Source organism: Emys orbicularis, chromosome 21 (assembly GCF_028017835.1).
Source record: "Emys orbicularis isolate rEmyOrb1 chromosome 21, rEmyOrb1.hap1, whole genome shotgun sequence".
Classification (NCBI taxonomy): Eukaryota; Metazoa; Chordata; order Testudines; family Emydidae; genus Emys; species Emys orbicularis.
The window spans coordinates 7,682,255-7,697,551 of record NC_088703.1 but is presented as its reverse complement, the minus strand read 5'-3'; the positions used below and the strand labels follow the sequence as shown (position 1 = coordinate 7,697,551).

General features: G+C 54.9%; 1 protein-coding gene across 1 annotated transcript in view; it reads left to right on the top strand.

The window, feature by feature from the left end:
* Positions 1–15,297, top strand: part of LOC135892872 (deleted in malignant brain tumors 1 protein-like) — a 246,121-nt gene that overhangs the window by 119,441 nt on the left and 111,383 nt on the right. Inside the window, exons 15-16 of the mRNA XM_065420642.1 lie at positions 10,516–10,809; positions 14,549–14,621. Coding sequence (XP_065276714.1) covers positions 10,516–10,809; positions 14,549–14,621 — 367 coding nt within the window. The remainder of the gene's footprint in view (positions 1–10,515; positions 10,810–14,548; positions 14,622–15,297) is intronic.

Genomic DNA, 15,297 nt, shown 5'->3' with positions numbered 1-15,297 from the left:
GTCACTGTTACAGTGACCCTGCTCATTTTAGTCTCAAAGAGGGAAGAGATGTGATGGAGAAGGGAGTATTAACCTGGTAATGTTGCATGGGAATCATCGAATACTAGGGTTGGAAGGGACCTCAGGAGGTCGTCTAGACCAACCCCTTGCTCAAAGCAGGACCAACACCAACTAAATCATCCCAGCCAGGGCTTCGTCAAGCTGGGTCTGTGACGAAGTGGGGGTTTTTCTTGGTTTTTCCTTGTTTTTCCAATGGTTTGCATCCAGAGGGGGTGGGACTCAGTTTCCCTGGGTGTTACTGGTTTAACGAGTTGATGGGAGAGGGTGTGACATTGCACTCTATATGATTTTATGAAAATATGCTGATGAGTGTGAATATAATGTAACTAAAATATGCTTCATGCAAAAGGTCTCTTGTAAGTTATCATTACAAAGCTTATAATATACTGAGTGTGTTCATCCTATTTCTATAAATGTATCACTCTTGTATCTGAAACTAGAAATATGAAATATAACGCTGAGGGCCTAGTGTAATTATGCAAAGTGTGGACCATTAATGGTAGTTTGGAATCTTGATGGCTCCCATTAACCAGGACGATTGACTGTTGCTGGCTGTGTTTGCAGGCAAGCCTCCCTGTGAGTCAGGCTGGGAGGAATGAAGGTTTGGGGTCTTAGAGTGACATGTGATCATGTCACCTGAACTGGAATCCATCTTTAACCTGGTGCTTTTCCATTGAGAAGGAGGGGTGGGAACCCAGAGGGACAAAGGATTCCTGCCTTATGCAAAAGCTATATAAGTGGGTGGAACAGAACAAAGGGGGCGGCCATCATGAGAAATCCCCTAGCTACCACCTGAGTTCGAACAAGGGCTGTACCAGGGGAAAGGACTGGGCCCAGACTAGGAAGGTGTCCAGTCTGTGAAAGAAACTTATTGAAACATCTCTGAGGGTGAGATTTTATCTGTATTCAGTTTTATTATTGTACTAGGATTAGACTTGCATGTTTTATTTTATTTTGCTTGGTAATTCACTTTGTTCTGTCTGTTACTACTTGGAACCACTTAAATCCTACTTTCTGTATTTAATAAAATCACTTTTTACTTATTAATTAACCCAGAGTATGTATTAATACCGGGGGGAACAGCTGTGCATATCTCTCTATCAGCGTTATAGAGGGTGAACAATTTATGAGTTTACCCTGTATAAGCTTCTTAAGTTGCTTTCAGTTAGGTCTGCAGCTTTGTGGCACGTGGTTCAGACCCTAGGTCTGTGTTGGAGCAGACTGGTTTGTCTGGCTCAACAAGACAGGGTGCTGGAGTCCCAAGCTGGCAGGGAAAGCAGGGGCAGAAGTAGTCTTGGCACATCAGTTGACAGTTCCCAAGGGGGTTTCTGTGATCCAACCCATCACAGAGGGAGTTTGTTGTTACAGAGGAGTGGCGACAGAACTTGGGACCCCGGCCAATGGCCTGGAGAATGGATACCCCAATGACTCGTGACCAGGAGGCCCAGCTCAGGACTTACAGCCAGTTCTGGCCAGTGGGAGGACAATGGACTGTGAAGAGAGGGTCCCGGTGACCTGACCAGCCAGTTCCAGCCATACGGGGCCAGAGGATGGAAGAGAGGAGAGGAGGCCCAGGCAACCCTATTTACCTGGATAGAAGACAATGGACAGAGGTGGGGTTTGGGGCAGGTGATATCAGATGCCCAGCTGGGAAGCAGGGGGGCTCGGGACTGGAGAGAGAGAGCAGGCAGAGCCCATCTGGATGCAGGGGAGGCTTGGATTTGCTGTGCTGTGGGAGGCCAGGCCTGGGGGCCCTGAGAGTTACCTATGCTGTATTCAGACACTCAATAAACCCTCCTGTTTTACACTGGCTGAGAGTCACTCGAGTCTAGAGAACGGGGTTGCATTATTCCGTCTGGGAGTGGAGGCCCCGGGGGTCCAGAGTGAGTGGACTCCCTGAGGGGGCGCACGGCAAGATACAGGCGTGGTAAGGCTCAGAGAGGTGCGGTTCCAGGAAGTGGAGGGGCTTAACCCCCAAGAGAGAGTGGACCCCCAAGAAGGGCTGTAACACTGAAGGGGGTTCCCCCCCAGGTACCACACAGGGCCAAGAGTGGGCACGATCTGTGAGTCCATCCTTAGAGGTTTTTAAGGCCCTGTCATAGAGATTCCACCACCTCCCTAGGTAACCCATTCCAGTGCTTCACCACCCTCCTAGTGAAATAGTGTTTCTTAATATCCTACCTAGTCCTCTCCTGCCCGCGCTTCCCAGATGCCCTGCCTGGCTCGCCAGCCCCCTCCTGCCGGCAGTTCCCAGGGCCTTTGCGCTCAGGGGAGCTGGTGTTAATGCCCAGGAGTAATGAGCTTTTGAGCAGGTGGTGACCTTCTGGGGTCACCGGCTGCTTCCTAAGCTCTGTCACGGAGGACGCGCCATGAACCGATCTCCCCGGCGTAGAGCTGCCCAGCCCAGGGCAGAGATGCTGGAGCCCCTGCTGGCCGGGTTGCTGGCATGGTCAGGCCGTTAGGGTGTCTGCCATGTGGTGCAGAGCCACCCCCTGCTCGGCCCTTGCAGCCCCAGCACACACCCTGAGAGGGACCCACTGCTTCCAAACCAGGCTATGCAGAACCTAGGCATCTCCCACCCGGCAGGGTGAGCTCTTCCCTTGGGAAGGGCAGCAGGGGCAGGGAGCTCCCCTCCCCCACATGACAGGTGCTGCCCCACCCAGCTGCAGGGTGGGGCTCCTGTTCATTTAGCCCTGGGGGAAGCATCCTGCTGGGGCTTCTGCATGTCTTTGTCCCTGGGCAGAGCCCAGGGGTGGGGGGAGTGGGGTGCAGTGCCCAGGTGATAGGGGGAAGAGCCATGGGGTTGGTGGAGTTGTGTGGAGAGCCCAGGGGATGGGGCACAGAGCCCAGGGGGTGGGGTACAAAGCCCAGCGGGTGGGGTGGGAGGAGCCAGGGCAGCAATTCACCCTTCATATTGCAGCCCATCACCCAAAGCCTCACCCGCCCCGGGGGAAGGGAGGTGATGAAGTGGGAATTTTCTGTGTTATTTTTATGACTCCTGTGTGTGCCTCAGGTTCTCGCTGTGGTTTGTATCACTACCCAGCGGGGGCACAGGGGTTAACGCTGCTCTTGGAGCCCAGCAGAAGTGAGGCCCCTTGCTGGCTGGGTGTCGTGACTGTGTCGCTAAAGAACTGAAACCCACCCAAATCAGCAGAGGGTCCAGAGAGCCAAGGGAAGCCCCAGCGCTGATCACGGGACACTCGTGTCTCCCTGGCCTGCTGTGAACTCAGCACGGCCCTGCCTGGCACCAAAGGGCTGAGTGGGGCAGGTGGTGGCTAAGAGCTGCCTTTGGGAAGAGGCTCCGGGCTCACCTGGGATTGAAAAGGACACGGAGAGCTCAAGCCAGGACAATGGCTTAGCCCTGCCTCTCCGTGCCAGCCCCGGGCTGCGGGATGCTGCAGCCTACGGAAATAAAGGAAGAAGGAGACACGCATCAGGACCCTAACTGGGCCCTGGGTGATCGCTACTTCCCACCGCGCAACACAGATGTAATGAGGTTGAGTAGTGCCCGTATAAGAGAAATTAAAACTACACCTCTGCCTCGATATAACGCTGTCCTGGGGAGCCAAAAAATCTTACCGCATTATAGGTGAAACCGTGTTATATCGAACTTGCTTTGATCCACTGGAGCGCGCAGCCCCGCCCCCCGGAGCGCTGCTTTACCGCGTTATATCCAAATTCGTGTTATATTGGATTGGGGTAGAGGTGTACTAATTATTCCTTTAAAAACATTTTTAATGACTTTTGGCTATAAAAGCAACACAGACAAAATAAGAAAAGCAAGACTAAAGACCAACACTGAATAAGGATTAATATAAATGGCAAGTTATACTGAAGACAAGCAAGTACATGTAAAGTTATTATTCATCAGCTACTTACTACTATTCTTAACACTATAGTATTGATACAGACTTGAGATCAATTCAGCTTGAGCAACCAGACTTCTTTACTCCATAAATTTATACTGCATTCATCCGAAAATACGTTACCCTTCAGTCAGCTGTTTTCCACACTGGCCAGGTACAGACGACGGAGAAGTGCACGTCCCTTCGGTTCAGGGGGTATGGGTCAGGTTTCCTTTTTGACCGAAACACACACACAGTCCCGTGCCTTCGTACTTTTTATCTGATCTGTCGGCAGTGTTTTAAAACAGACCAACCAATTAGGCAGGGGCGGCTCCAGGCACCAGCGCACCAAGTGCATGCCTGGGGTGGCAAGCTGCGGGGGGCAGACTGCCGGTCGTTGTGAGGGCAGCAGTCAGGCAGCCTTTGGCAGCATGCCTGCGGGAGGTCCGCCGGTCCCGCGGCTTCGGTGGCAATTCAGCGGTGGGTACGCCGAAGGTGCGGGACTGGCGGACCTCCCCCAGGCATGCCGCCGAATCCGCATTACCAGCGGACCTCCCGCAGGCATGCCGCTGAAGACTGCCTGACTGCCATGCTTGGGGCAGCAAAATACATAGAGCCACTCCCGCAATTAGGATAGGCCATATTCTTAGTGTGGTTAACGTTGTTGCTTTGACCGTATAATTTATGCTTACTTATTTCCTTGTAGCCAACTGTTTTTAAATATGGTTAATGTGGGTTGGACAAGCTGTGCCCGGTGGCACAACTTATCTTACTTTATTGGAGTTAGCATATTGTGTTATCTGGTTGCAGCGCGTTTTGACCGCAAGTCTTAGTTTACTTCTGCAAAGCTTTTCACCTCTGCAAAGTGGAAGTTTGAGGCCAAACATTGACAATACCTTTGTTCATTTTAGGCTTGGCAATACTTTTGTTCACAGACTAATCACACAGCCAGGTGACTATTAGCCCTGCTCTCTATGCTAAGACTGCTGGTGTGGCTGGGAAGGCTCCCTCGGCCAGGCACCCTGGAGGGGCCCAGTACAAGCCTCCCGCAGGTTGGGCTGGGCTCACTGCAGGGAGCTGCGGGAAGAGATGGGGCTGCTGGTGCCGAGGGCATGGCCCTGCCCCTGGGGATGGGTGTGGAGGCCTCAGGGCCCAGCACATTAAAGGGGTCACTCCCAGGAGACTGGTGACTTGACCAGACCCTGTGGCTCCACAATGGGCAGACGGGCAAACTGGGCAGCCAGGCCAAGGGGGCTGGCCAGTTTCACAGAGCACAGACCCCGGGGGCCCTGCATTGCAGAGCACCCCGTGCTGGGGCTATGGGGGTTACAGGCCACTGCCCAGTGTGAACAGGGCTCCCCAGAACAGACAGACAAGCAGATGCTGCAGATCCAGCTCCTTCCTCTTTACTGGGGGCTGCCTGGGCTCAGACTGACGCCTGCAGCTCGGAGCTCGGTGCCAACAAGAGGGCAGACGGGCATGATCTTTGGGTGGATACCACAGAGCTCTGCACTGGAGGTAGGGGGGGAAGTGCAGGCTGGGCGTGTCTGTCTCTCAGAACGGGGGCAGTGCAGGCAGCGGGGGTCCATCTTTCAGCAAGCGGGCAGTGCGGGTTGAGGGTGTCTGTCTCTCAGCAGGGGGACAGTACAGGCAGCTGGGGTCTGTCTTTCACCCATTCACCGGGGGACAGTGCAGGGTCGGGGTGAATTCAGGCTGGGGGATGTCTGTCTCTCAGCAAAGGTGCAGTGTAGGCCGGGGGTCTGGGGGTCTGCCTGTCAGTGAGGGTGAGGGGGGCAGTGCATGCGGGGGGGTCTGTCTCTTAGCAGGGGGAGTAGTGCAGGCCAGAGGGGTCTGTCTGTCAGCGCGGGGGGGCAGTGCAGGATGGGAGGGTTGTCTTTCAGTGGGGGTTAGTTCAGGCCAGGGTGGTGGTCTGTCTCTCAGCAGGGGAGGCGGGCAGTGCTTGCTGGGGGGGGGGGGGTCTGTCTCTCAGTGGGGGGGAGGGGCAGTGCAGGCCGGGGGGTCTCTCTGAGTGGGGGGGGTGACGAAGTAGGGAGTTAGGAGTATTAACCCAGTACTGTTGCATAGGAGTGTTACTACTCTACTGTTTTCTGCTAACACTGGGCATATCACACTGGGCAGCCAGCACGTAAAGGATGGCGGCTGCCCTTCCTAACCTGAACCCAGAAGGGGGTTGGGGCCAGGTGACACCTTCTGCTCGGGAAACTGAACGAAGGCTGGAGGAGGAGCCGGGCTGCGTGTGGGCTGGGTGAGGCTGCTAGAGGGAGCTTCTGTTTGGAGCTGGCTGGAGAGTCTTGGCCTGGTCTCCCCACCCCCCAAAATGGACCTGACTGAGGGGCCCTGTTTTCTGTACCTACAAGATCTGTTTTAGACTGTGTTACTGTCGTCTAATAAACCTTCTGCTTTACTGGCTGGCTGCGAGTCACAGTGAATTGCAGGAAGTGGGGGGTGCAGGGCCCTGACTCCCCCACACTCCGTGACAACTGGTTGCAGTGGTGGGATCTACTGCATCACGTGGATGGCGCTTCCTGCAGTAAGTGACTGGGGAGCAGTAAAATGAAGGAGGATTAAAAGCAATCTTTCTGGCTTTTTTGGCTGCAAAATCAGTAATAACGTCATCGTATGTCTTGTTCAATTGCAAGAATAGCAAGACCAAGTGTTCCTGACTCATTGTAGAATGGAGATAGTTTTTAACGAGCTTTAGTTTTGAGAAACTCCGTTCTCCTGATGCTACTGTTACAGGAATTGTCAGAAGAATACGAGTTGCATTGTATACATTAGGATATATGTCAACAAGTTTGCTGGTACAACGTCCATCTCCAATTTTGCATGTGGCAACATTGATGACAATGTACTCAATTCTTCGCACAGCTCAAGTCCATTTAAATCAAAATTATCACTGTGTTTCAGGAGGCTCTCTCGGTTCTTGCACTTTGTCATTTGCTGCTCTTGTTTTCCTATTTTGTTGAATTTAGTTATGTCATACAAAAATCCAAACGGTTCATGGTGTACTCGTAAGGTATTAAACCTTTCATCAATGGCAGATATTGCTTTATCCATCACAACATTAAAAAATTTTCTGGATTGTCCATTGGCTCATCTGCTCCTTCATCTTCCGCTTGCCATTTTTCCTTGAAACTCATGTCACATTCGGACATGGAAATTTTGGTTCTACACCGAGCACCTGTGCAAGCTCTCTTGCTGTAACCTGAGCTTCTTTGAATCCATTTTCTCTGTATTTCACTAAAAAGTCTTGTGTGTTGTTTCGTAAGGTAAGTGTTGAATCAAGCTGCATCATTGGACTCTGCATTATTTTGCTTACACTTGAGATTTTAACAAGAATGTCATACCAGATTACCACAGACGTTAGAAACTTGAAGCAAGATATTTCAGAGGCCAATGACTGTGCTTCACTTTTAGCTTTTGGATCTCTGGCTTCTTCCGAAATAGCAACCAGAGCTTCGTAAACTTCCTCAGATTGATATCGCAACGTTTTTACACTTTCTATTCTGCTTTCCCAGCGTGTCTCAAATAGAGGCTTAAGGGTAATACCATTGACATGTGCTTTGAATATTTGCCATCGTTGAGTGGAAGCTGAAAAGAGCACATAAATGCATTGCAGCAAACCAAAACAAGAAATAGCTTCTATAGAAGACATGGCCATATCACACAAAATCAAATTAAGGCTGTGGCATGCACACGGAACAAAAAAGACTCGTGGATTTTCTGCCAGCAATCTAGCTTGCACGCCAGAAATGCATCCTCTCATATTGGCACCATTATCATAGCCTTGTCCTCTAATGTTCATTACGGACAATCCCATTCATTTTAGTTCATTAAGGAGAGCTTGAAGAAGTCCAAAACCTGTAGTGTCCTCTACTTCTAAAAATGTGATAAATGATTCCTTAACTGTAATCTGTGCTGAATCACTAATGTCGAAAAATCTCACTACTAACGACATCTGTTCTTGATGACTTATGTCCGGGGTGCAATCTAGAATTACAGCAAAATATTTTGCCAAAGTAACCAATGAAACAATTTTGTCTTTCACTTTATCACTCATTAGCATGATCAGTTCATTTTGAACTCTTGGTCCCAAATAATGGTCATGTATTTCATTTTCAGTTACTCTTCGGAGATGTTCACTCATCACGGTGTCAAATTTTCCCAGCAGTTGTACGAGGCCCAGAAAATTGCCATTTTGGGGCTGGAATAATTTCTCAATGCTTCCTCTAAAAGCAAGATTGTTTGTTGATAGATAGTCAACGATAGATAATAGACATTCAAGAACATGACGCCAGTGCTGCTTCTCTGACTCCAGCAATCTTTGATTTTGGGCATCAAGAGTTGTCTGATTTTTTAACCTTACACTCAGCTCACACCATTTGTGCATACTTTCAATGTGGTGTTGTGCCTTTTCATGTTGTGGTAATGTGTGACTAAGTGGGGGCAGGACTGGGGCGGAGCAGGGGTGGGAAGAGGCGGGGCAGGGGTGGAGTAGGGGCAGCTTTCCTGGCCGGCTCAGCCAGCACGGGGATCAGGCTGGCTGGGGCCCTTCTGACTCTAGGCCCGGTACTGCTGAGGTTAGCTTTAAAAAAGGTATTTTACACACATCGCCACCTAGTGGCTGAGCAGTATAATACAGTTTAGCACTCCATTACACAGCATGTGGAGATGTCACACTCCAGGTCAGGGGGAAACCAGGCCTGAGGGGAGCAGGGTGTGGGGGTCCTTCAGAGGTGCAGGCAGTGTGAAAGCAGGTGGTTTGGTTTGGAAGGGCTGGTGCAGTGTCACTAGTTCTGACATCGCTCACCAGGTCTTGTCTTTTGCCGCCTTTAGGGCTCTTCTGCACTGGAAACATTACAGTGGCACAGTGGCAGTTCTGCAGCTACAGCGCTTCTGTGTAGATGCGACCGACGCCGACAGGAGAGGCAGGAGGGTCAATCCACCTCCCTGAAAGGCAGTAGAGAGGTCACTGAAGTACAACATGCAGCTGAATCTTTTCTCTCACTGCATCAAGAGATGGCAGGGGAGAGCTCACTCAGGCCACTGCTTATATCAGCCAGTGTTTGGAGATCCCCAAGGTGACCAGCCATGGAGACAGAGACTTACCTTATCTCTTTGCTTTCTTTCAGCTTCCATGACAGGATTCCCCATGGCAGGTAAATACAAACATAGGCAGAGGGTGCGGGGGCCTGTACGTATGTGTGGGGTGCATGCTGCAGTGTGCAGCTATCTCATAAATTGGGGGGAGGAAGGGCAGAATTAAGGTTATTCAAGTGTAGCACTGGAGACTTGGGTTCAAATCCTGCTTTCACCAGACTCACCCCATGGTCTCAGCCCATCATTTCCTCACTATGTGCCTCAGTTTCCCCACCAGTGAATTGTTAACAAGGTGGGCTGTGTGGCAGAGTGAGCACAGCGCAGGCCATCCTGGCTGTTGGGTACCTGTGGAAATCCCCAGCCATCCAGCGTCTCAAGGGCTAACCCTTGCCCAGTAAGGACGATTGAAATTTGGGCTCCGGCTGCTCCTGGCTGAGCCACGTCAGTCTGGGGTGACCCCAGATTTACCCTGGGGTATGATCTGCCCCAACAGACATTTTTGCCTTTAGTTATTGTTAGAGCTGTTTCAGCTCAGCTCTGGCTGTGGCTGGTGAATGGCCCCACCCCTGCAAAGGGCAAGTGGAGGTGCCGTGTACCTACACTGGGGTGCTGTGATGCTAGCTGGGGCCTTTCAGAGGTGGGGGATGGAGTACCAGGAGCTGGGCTACCGAGGTGCCATCACCACAGGACAGCGGGCGATCCTGTATGTCTGGACGCTGTGGAATATAGAGGAGCTGAGTCAGCCCCAGTCAGGGCCAGTGGAGGCTTTGGGGAGCAGAACTACAGTCCCGCGAGGCTGCTGCTGTTGGCTCCGGTCAGACAGGGGCGTCGGGGCCCAGACGGGGAGGGAGCCCAGGCGGGGCAAAGGGCAGTTCAGTCTCCTGACCAGTTTTGCCCTTTGCCCCTCGGCTGGGAGCCGCTCAGACTGAGGGCTGGCCTGGCCTGCACACACCTGTCCTGTCACGGAGGGGAATTATCCCCAGCAGCTCATTTCACATTTTGGGCATCAGAGAGCTGCAATGGCTGTGACTTCCACTCACTACCAGCTTGGACCCACGGCCCCAGACGTGAAAGCCCAGTGCCTGTTCCCCCCACACCAGCCACTGCCCCTACCTGAGCTGGGACCAAACGGGAACCGGTGCCCTCCAGGGGGAGAAGCCCCAGGTCTCCTTCCCCCAATGTACTGCGTCAGCTCATTCCCCTCGCACAGACTGTACTGGAGCCGGCATCCCCTGGAGGGAAAGACCCTGGGTCCCATTCTCCATCCCACGAGTCAGCCATTTCCCCATGCCTGGGGCAGGATCAGAGCTGGTGACCTCCAGAGAGGAACCCCCCAGTGTCCTATTCTCAGCCCCCTTGAGCCAGCCAGTCTGCCACACTGGGACTGAATGGGAGCCAAAGTAAACTATAGGGGGAAAGCCCCATATTCCTTTCCTCTAGCCCATCCCTGAGGGTGTTTGCAGACGCTGGCATCTCAGAAGTGGCTCAGCTCCGACTGGTGAACAGCCCGAGTCGCTGCGCTGGGAGAGTCGAGGTGCTTCACAACCAGCAATGGGGAACCGTGTGTGATGACTGCTGGGACATAACTGATGCTGGAGTCGTGTGCAGGCAGCTGGGCTGTGGGGTGGCGTTATCAGCCCCAGGAGGGGCTCGATTTGGACAAGGATCTGGCCCAATTTGGCTGGATGAGGTTACCTGCACAGGGACTGAAGCTGCCCTCTCCGAATGCAGGGCTAAGCCTTGGGGGAACCATAACTGTCACCAGGGAGAAGATGCCGGTATTGTGTGCTAGGTAACCTTCCTTTGTCATGCCCATGTGAGTGCTGTGAGAAGCAGTTCGGGGACTCACTGGGGCGCTCTCCCCTCACAGTGAGTTCTGACCCTGATGCAAAATGCTGTGCTGGGGCTCAGCGGAGGCTGCTCTCCCTGCAGACTCCTGCGTTACCACAAAGCCCCAGGTCACGTCTAAGGGCCTTGCTGCAGGGAGCAGTTTGGGGACCACAGGAGGGGGCTGCCCTGTCTCAGAGTCAGTGCTGACCCCAATGCCCCAGCGTGGTGCTAGGGCATCGTGCTGCAGTCTGAGGTGTATACATCGCTGTGAGAGCCCCTCTCCCACCTCTGCTCACTCTGATCCCCACACCCAACTACAGCACTGTGGGCGCTCTGTGACCAGTGAGTTCTAGTCAGACTCACTTGGTGTCTTATTCTGATGAGATGAGAGGTTTGGTTGCTTAAGGGCATAGCCCTGATGTGCTCTGCTTAGACATCTGCCATTTTTGAATGCCGTGTAGTTGCAGCCATGTGGGTCCCAGGATACGAGAGAGACAAGGTGGGTGAGGAAATGTCTTTTATTGGACCAACTTCTCTTGGTGAGAGAGACAAGCTTTCCAACCACACAGAGGCCAGACCTGAAGAAGAGCTCTGTGTGAGCACCAAAGCTTGTCTCTCTCACCAACTGAAGCTGGGCCAATGAAAGATATTACCTCACCCACCTTGTTTCTCTAGATTTCTGTAAGGCATTCGACTTGGCACCGTGTGTGTGTGCAGGAATGAATAGAATCGTAGATCAGCCAGAGGGCCAAAGAGACAATGTGGCAGTGCCAGTGACTCCTGCATTGACGCTCTCAGCAGGAAAGCTGGGCACAGACCCCAGCGGGAGAACAAAGGATGGGGAGGTGGGGGGATAAGTGTTGGCTTCTGGAGGAAGAGCTCTCACACCTGGGAACTGAACAAGGCAGTCGGACAGAGCGAGACAGAGCCTGAACATGGGGTTCGCTCCGGCTCGGCTGGGCTCGGGGTTGACCAGAATGGGCTCCTCTGGACCCTTCCTCTCTCTGCGCTGCCCCAAGGACTCCCTGTGCTGCATGCCAGAGCCTAACAAACCCGACTGCTCTGTAAACGCCGCCGGGAGTCACTGTCAATCCCGGCTGAGGTGCAGGAATCCCTGCAGGGCGCCAAGGCTCTCCCAGGTGTCCCTCAGCTGGACGTGCTGGGCAGAGCTTGCGGGGAGGAGAAGGAAGCTGCAGCCCAGAGGCTCAGTCTCAGCGGTGGTGAGGCTGACGGACGAGTGGGACCCCTCAGGGGCTGGCACACTGAAGGGTTCCTCCAAGGGACGGTTCCAAAGCTGGGGGCGTAGCCCTGATCCTGGGGCTCCATGACAGCTGTTTCCATCCCCTTTGCTCCCCCCGCCCCTCCGGACCCATATACTAGATCACCGGCAGGAACATGGGGCATTGCCCAGGAACGAGGAGCAGGCTGGGCCCGTGCACAGTGGTGGTGGGGGGGGGCCTCAGGCTGCCCCGTGCGGGCAGGCAGCAGAGGGGCTCAGGCCGACCCTGCGCAGGGTGGGAGGGGAACCTCAGGTGGCCCCGCGTGGGTGGGTGGCAGGGGAGCTCAGGACGGCCCTGCACAGGGTGTGCAGAGGGGAACCTCAGGCTGGCGCAGGCGGGAGGCAGGGAGGGCTCGGGCAGGCCCTGTGGTGTGTCCCATTTTCTCTTAGGGAAAATACGGTCATGCTAGTAGCAGGGCACAGTGCAGAAGTAGTGAGACCAGCCAACAAGTGAGGAAAAGAGACATTGTCACTGCTAGTGACCCCTGCCTGGGTGTGTGGGGGGCTGGAAGCCAGGACTCCTGGGATCTAGCCCCACTCTGGGAGGGGAGTGGGGTCTCCTGGTTACAATGTCAGGGGATACAGGATGGCCTCAGAGGCAGCTCCGACCCCTTGACTCTGCCACAGTCTCCACAGCTGGTTTCGCTTCCTCCTCCTCGGCTGAGCTGGCACTTTGGGTGTGAAGGGAAATTCCCTTAAATCCAGCCGGGGGCTGGGGCCGACCTCATAGGACCCTGTTCCTGACCCCCCATCCCTAGCTCTGGGAGCTGTGGGGTCTAGTGGTTAGAGCGGGGGCGGGGGAGGTTCTAATCCCTGCTCTGCACAAGACTCACTGTGTGACCTGGGGTAAGTCGGGTCCTGTCTTTATGCCTCAGTTTCCCCTCTGTAAAGCAGGGGCGCTGATGAGGCGCTATTTCCTGAGCTCAGTGACCTGTCTGTGCAGCATGTGGCGGGAGGGAGGTGCGGGAGAAGGGCCCAGGGTTAGTGTCTTGGGAAAGCCCATTCTGCCCTTTTCTGCACTCGCTAGCAATGCCTCGCGCTGAGCTGGGCCTTCAGTCCCTGCAGCCCCTGGGATCTCCCCGCGAAGCCTCAGAGCAGGCGTCTCAGCAGCTGTGTTTGCTTTGCCAGAGGTGAGGTGACATGGTGTGTAGACTGCTGGGCTGTGGTGGGCCATGGACGCCCTGAGTGGCAGGGGGTTTGGCCCGGGCCCCAAGTCAGACCCTGTCCTGATGCTGAAGGTGCAGTGCCAGGGGAGAGAGGCAGTACTGGGGAGCTGCCAGGCCAGGAGAGTGGGACAAGCAGGGCCTGGGCTCTGCTCCCTGTCACACACCATGGGGCAGGGTTGCCCTCACGCAGTACGGTCAGCATCCACACACACCGTCCATTACTGATACATCCCCAGCAGGGCTGGGAGCCAGGACTCCTGGATTCCATCCCCGGCTCTGGGAGGGGAGTGGCGTCTCGTGATCGGGAGTGGGGAGGGGTGACCTTGGAGGCAGCTCATCATCCCGTGACTTTGTCCCCAGCCCCAAGGCGCCAGCCCAGCCCAGCTCCCCGGCTCCTTCCCCTTCAGATACTGGCTGAAGTCTCCACAGTTGGTTTCGGTTCCACCTCTGGCTGAGCAGGCGGTTTGGGTCTGATAGGGGCTCCCCCAGGAACCAGCCCAGGGGGACACCTCCATAGGGGCCCCTTGGGTGACCCTACAGCAGGGAGTTCCTGGGGGCAGAGCAGTCAATGGCCCCTGAGTGGGACACGCCCCCCCTGGAGCTCAACATGGCAGGAGGGGTCTGATCCCTGGCAGCCTCTAGCCCATGGGTGGCTCCTGCTTCCGAGAGCGCAAAGACTGATGAGACTGGGGCAGGGAGGCTGGGGCAGGTCTGCCTATGGGGGAGCTGTTACTACCCAAGCTCCTGTGCGGTGCAGGACCCCAGGGTTCACAGGCCTAGGGCTCCGCTTCCCACCTCCCATCCTTCCTTGAGCTAGAAGGAATGGGCCGGGGGTAGGGTCTATATGGCTGTGCTGGAAACGGGGAGGGAGCTCCCAGACACTGATGCTGTGGGGGGCAGAGGATGAAGTCTTCCCCCCAGAGAGAGTGCAGGATGGGGGGCAGTGGGGCTGGAGCATTGGGGTCAGCACTGATTGCGAGGTCAGAGCGCCCCCTACTGAGCCCCCCAGCTCCCTGCAGCACAGGGTGAGGAGCAGGGCAGAGCATTCGATGGGCAGCCGGCCTGGGCCTTCTGGGGCTCCCCCATTCCCCTGGGTCCCAGCACATGTCACTGCTGTGTCTGGCTCTAACTGCTCTGGACTCTGCCCCACCCGGTGCCATTTTCCTGCAAGCACCATGGGGCTGGGAAGCTTTGGGGTGCACGGGCCCCTCTCTGCTCCTGACAGTTTTCCCCTTGTCTCTCCCCAGCTACTGAAGGGGGAGTCTCAGTGCCCATTCACTGCACCACTCTCTGGGGTAACAGCCTACTACTCCCATGCAGGTTGCGCTCCCTCCCCTGGCCGCAGCAGGGTCCCTGTGTGATGAAGTGGGGGTTTCTTGTTTTCTGTGGAGTTTCAATGGTTTGCATGCGGAGGGGGTGGGACTCAGTTTCCCTGAGTATTACTGGTTTAACGAGGTGAGGGGAGAGGGAGTGTGTTTTGCAGAGGACCGGAGAGAGGACTTGGGGACCCAGCCGATGGCCGGGAGGATGGGTACCCCAGCGACCGGTGACCTGGCGACCTGATGACCCGGAGGCCCAGCTGAGGAGACGCAGCCGGTTCTGGCCAGTGGGCGGACAATGGGCTGCAGAGTGAGGACCCAGTGACCTAACCAGCCGGTTCCAGCCAGAGGACAGAAGCGAGGAGAGGAGGCCCTGGTTTACGACCCTGTTTACCTGGAGAGAAGACAATGGACAGAGGCGGGGCCTGGGGCCGGTGATCTCAGATGCCCAGCTGGGAGCAGGGGGGCTCTGGGCTGGAGAGGGGGAGCAGGCAGAGCCCACCTGGATGCAGAGAGACTGGGGTGTGCTGGGCTGAGGGAGGCCAGGCCTGAGGCCCTGAGAGTTTCCTGTGCTGTGTTCAACTCTCAATAAACCCTCCTCTTTTATGCTGGCTGAGAGTCACTCCGGTCTAGAGAACAGGGTTACATCAACCCCTTCGGGGGTGGAGGCCCCAGGG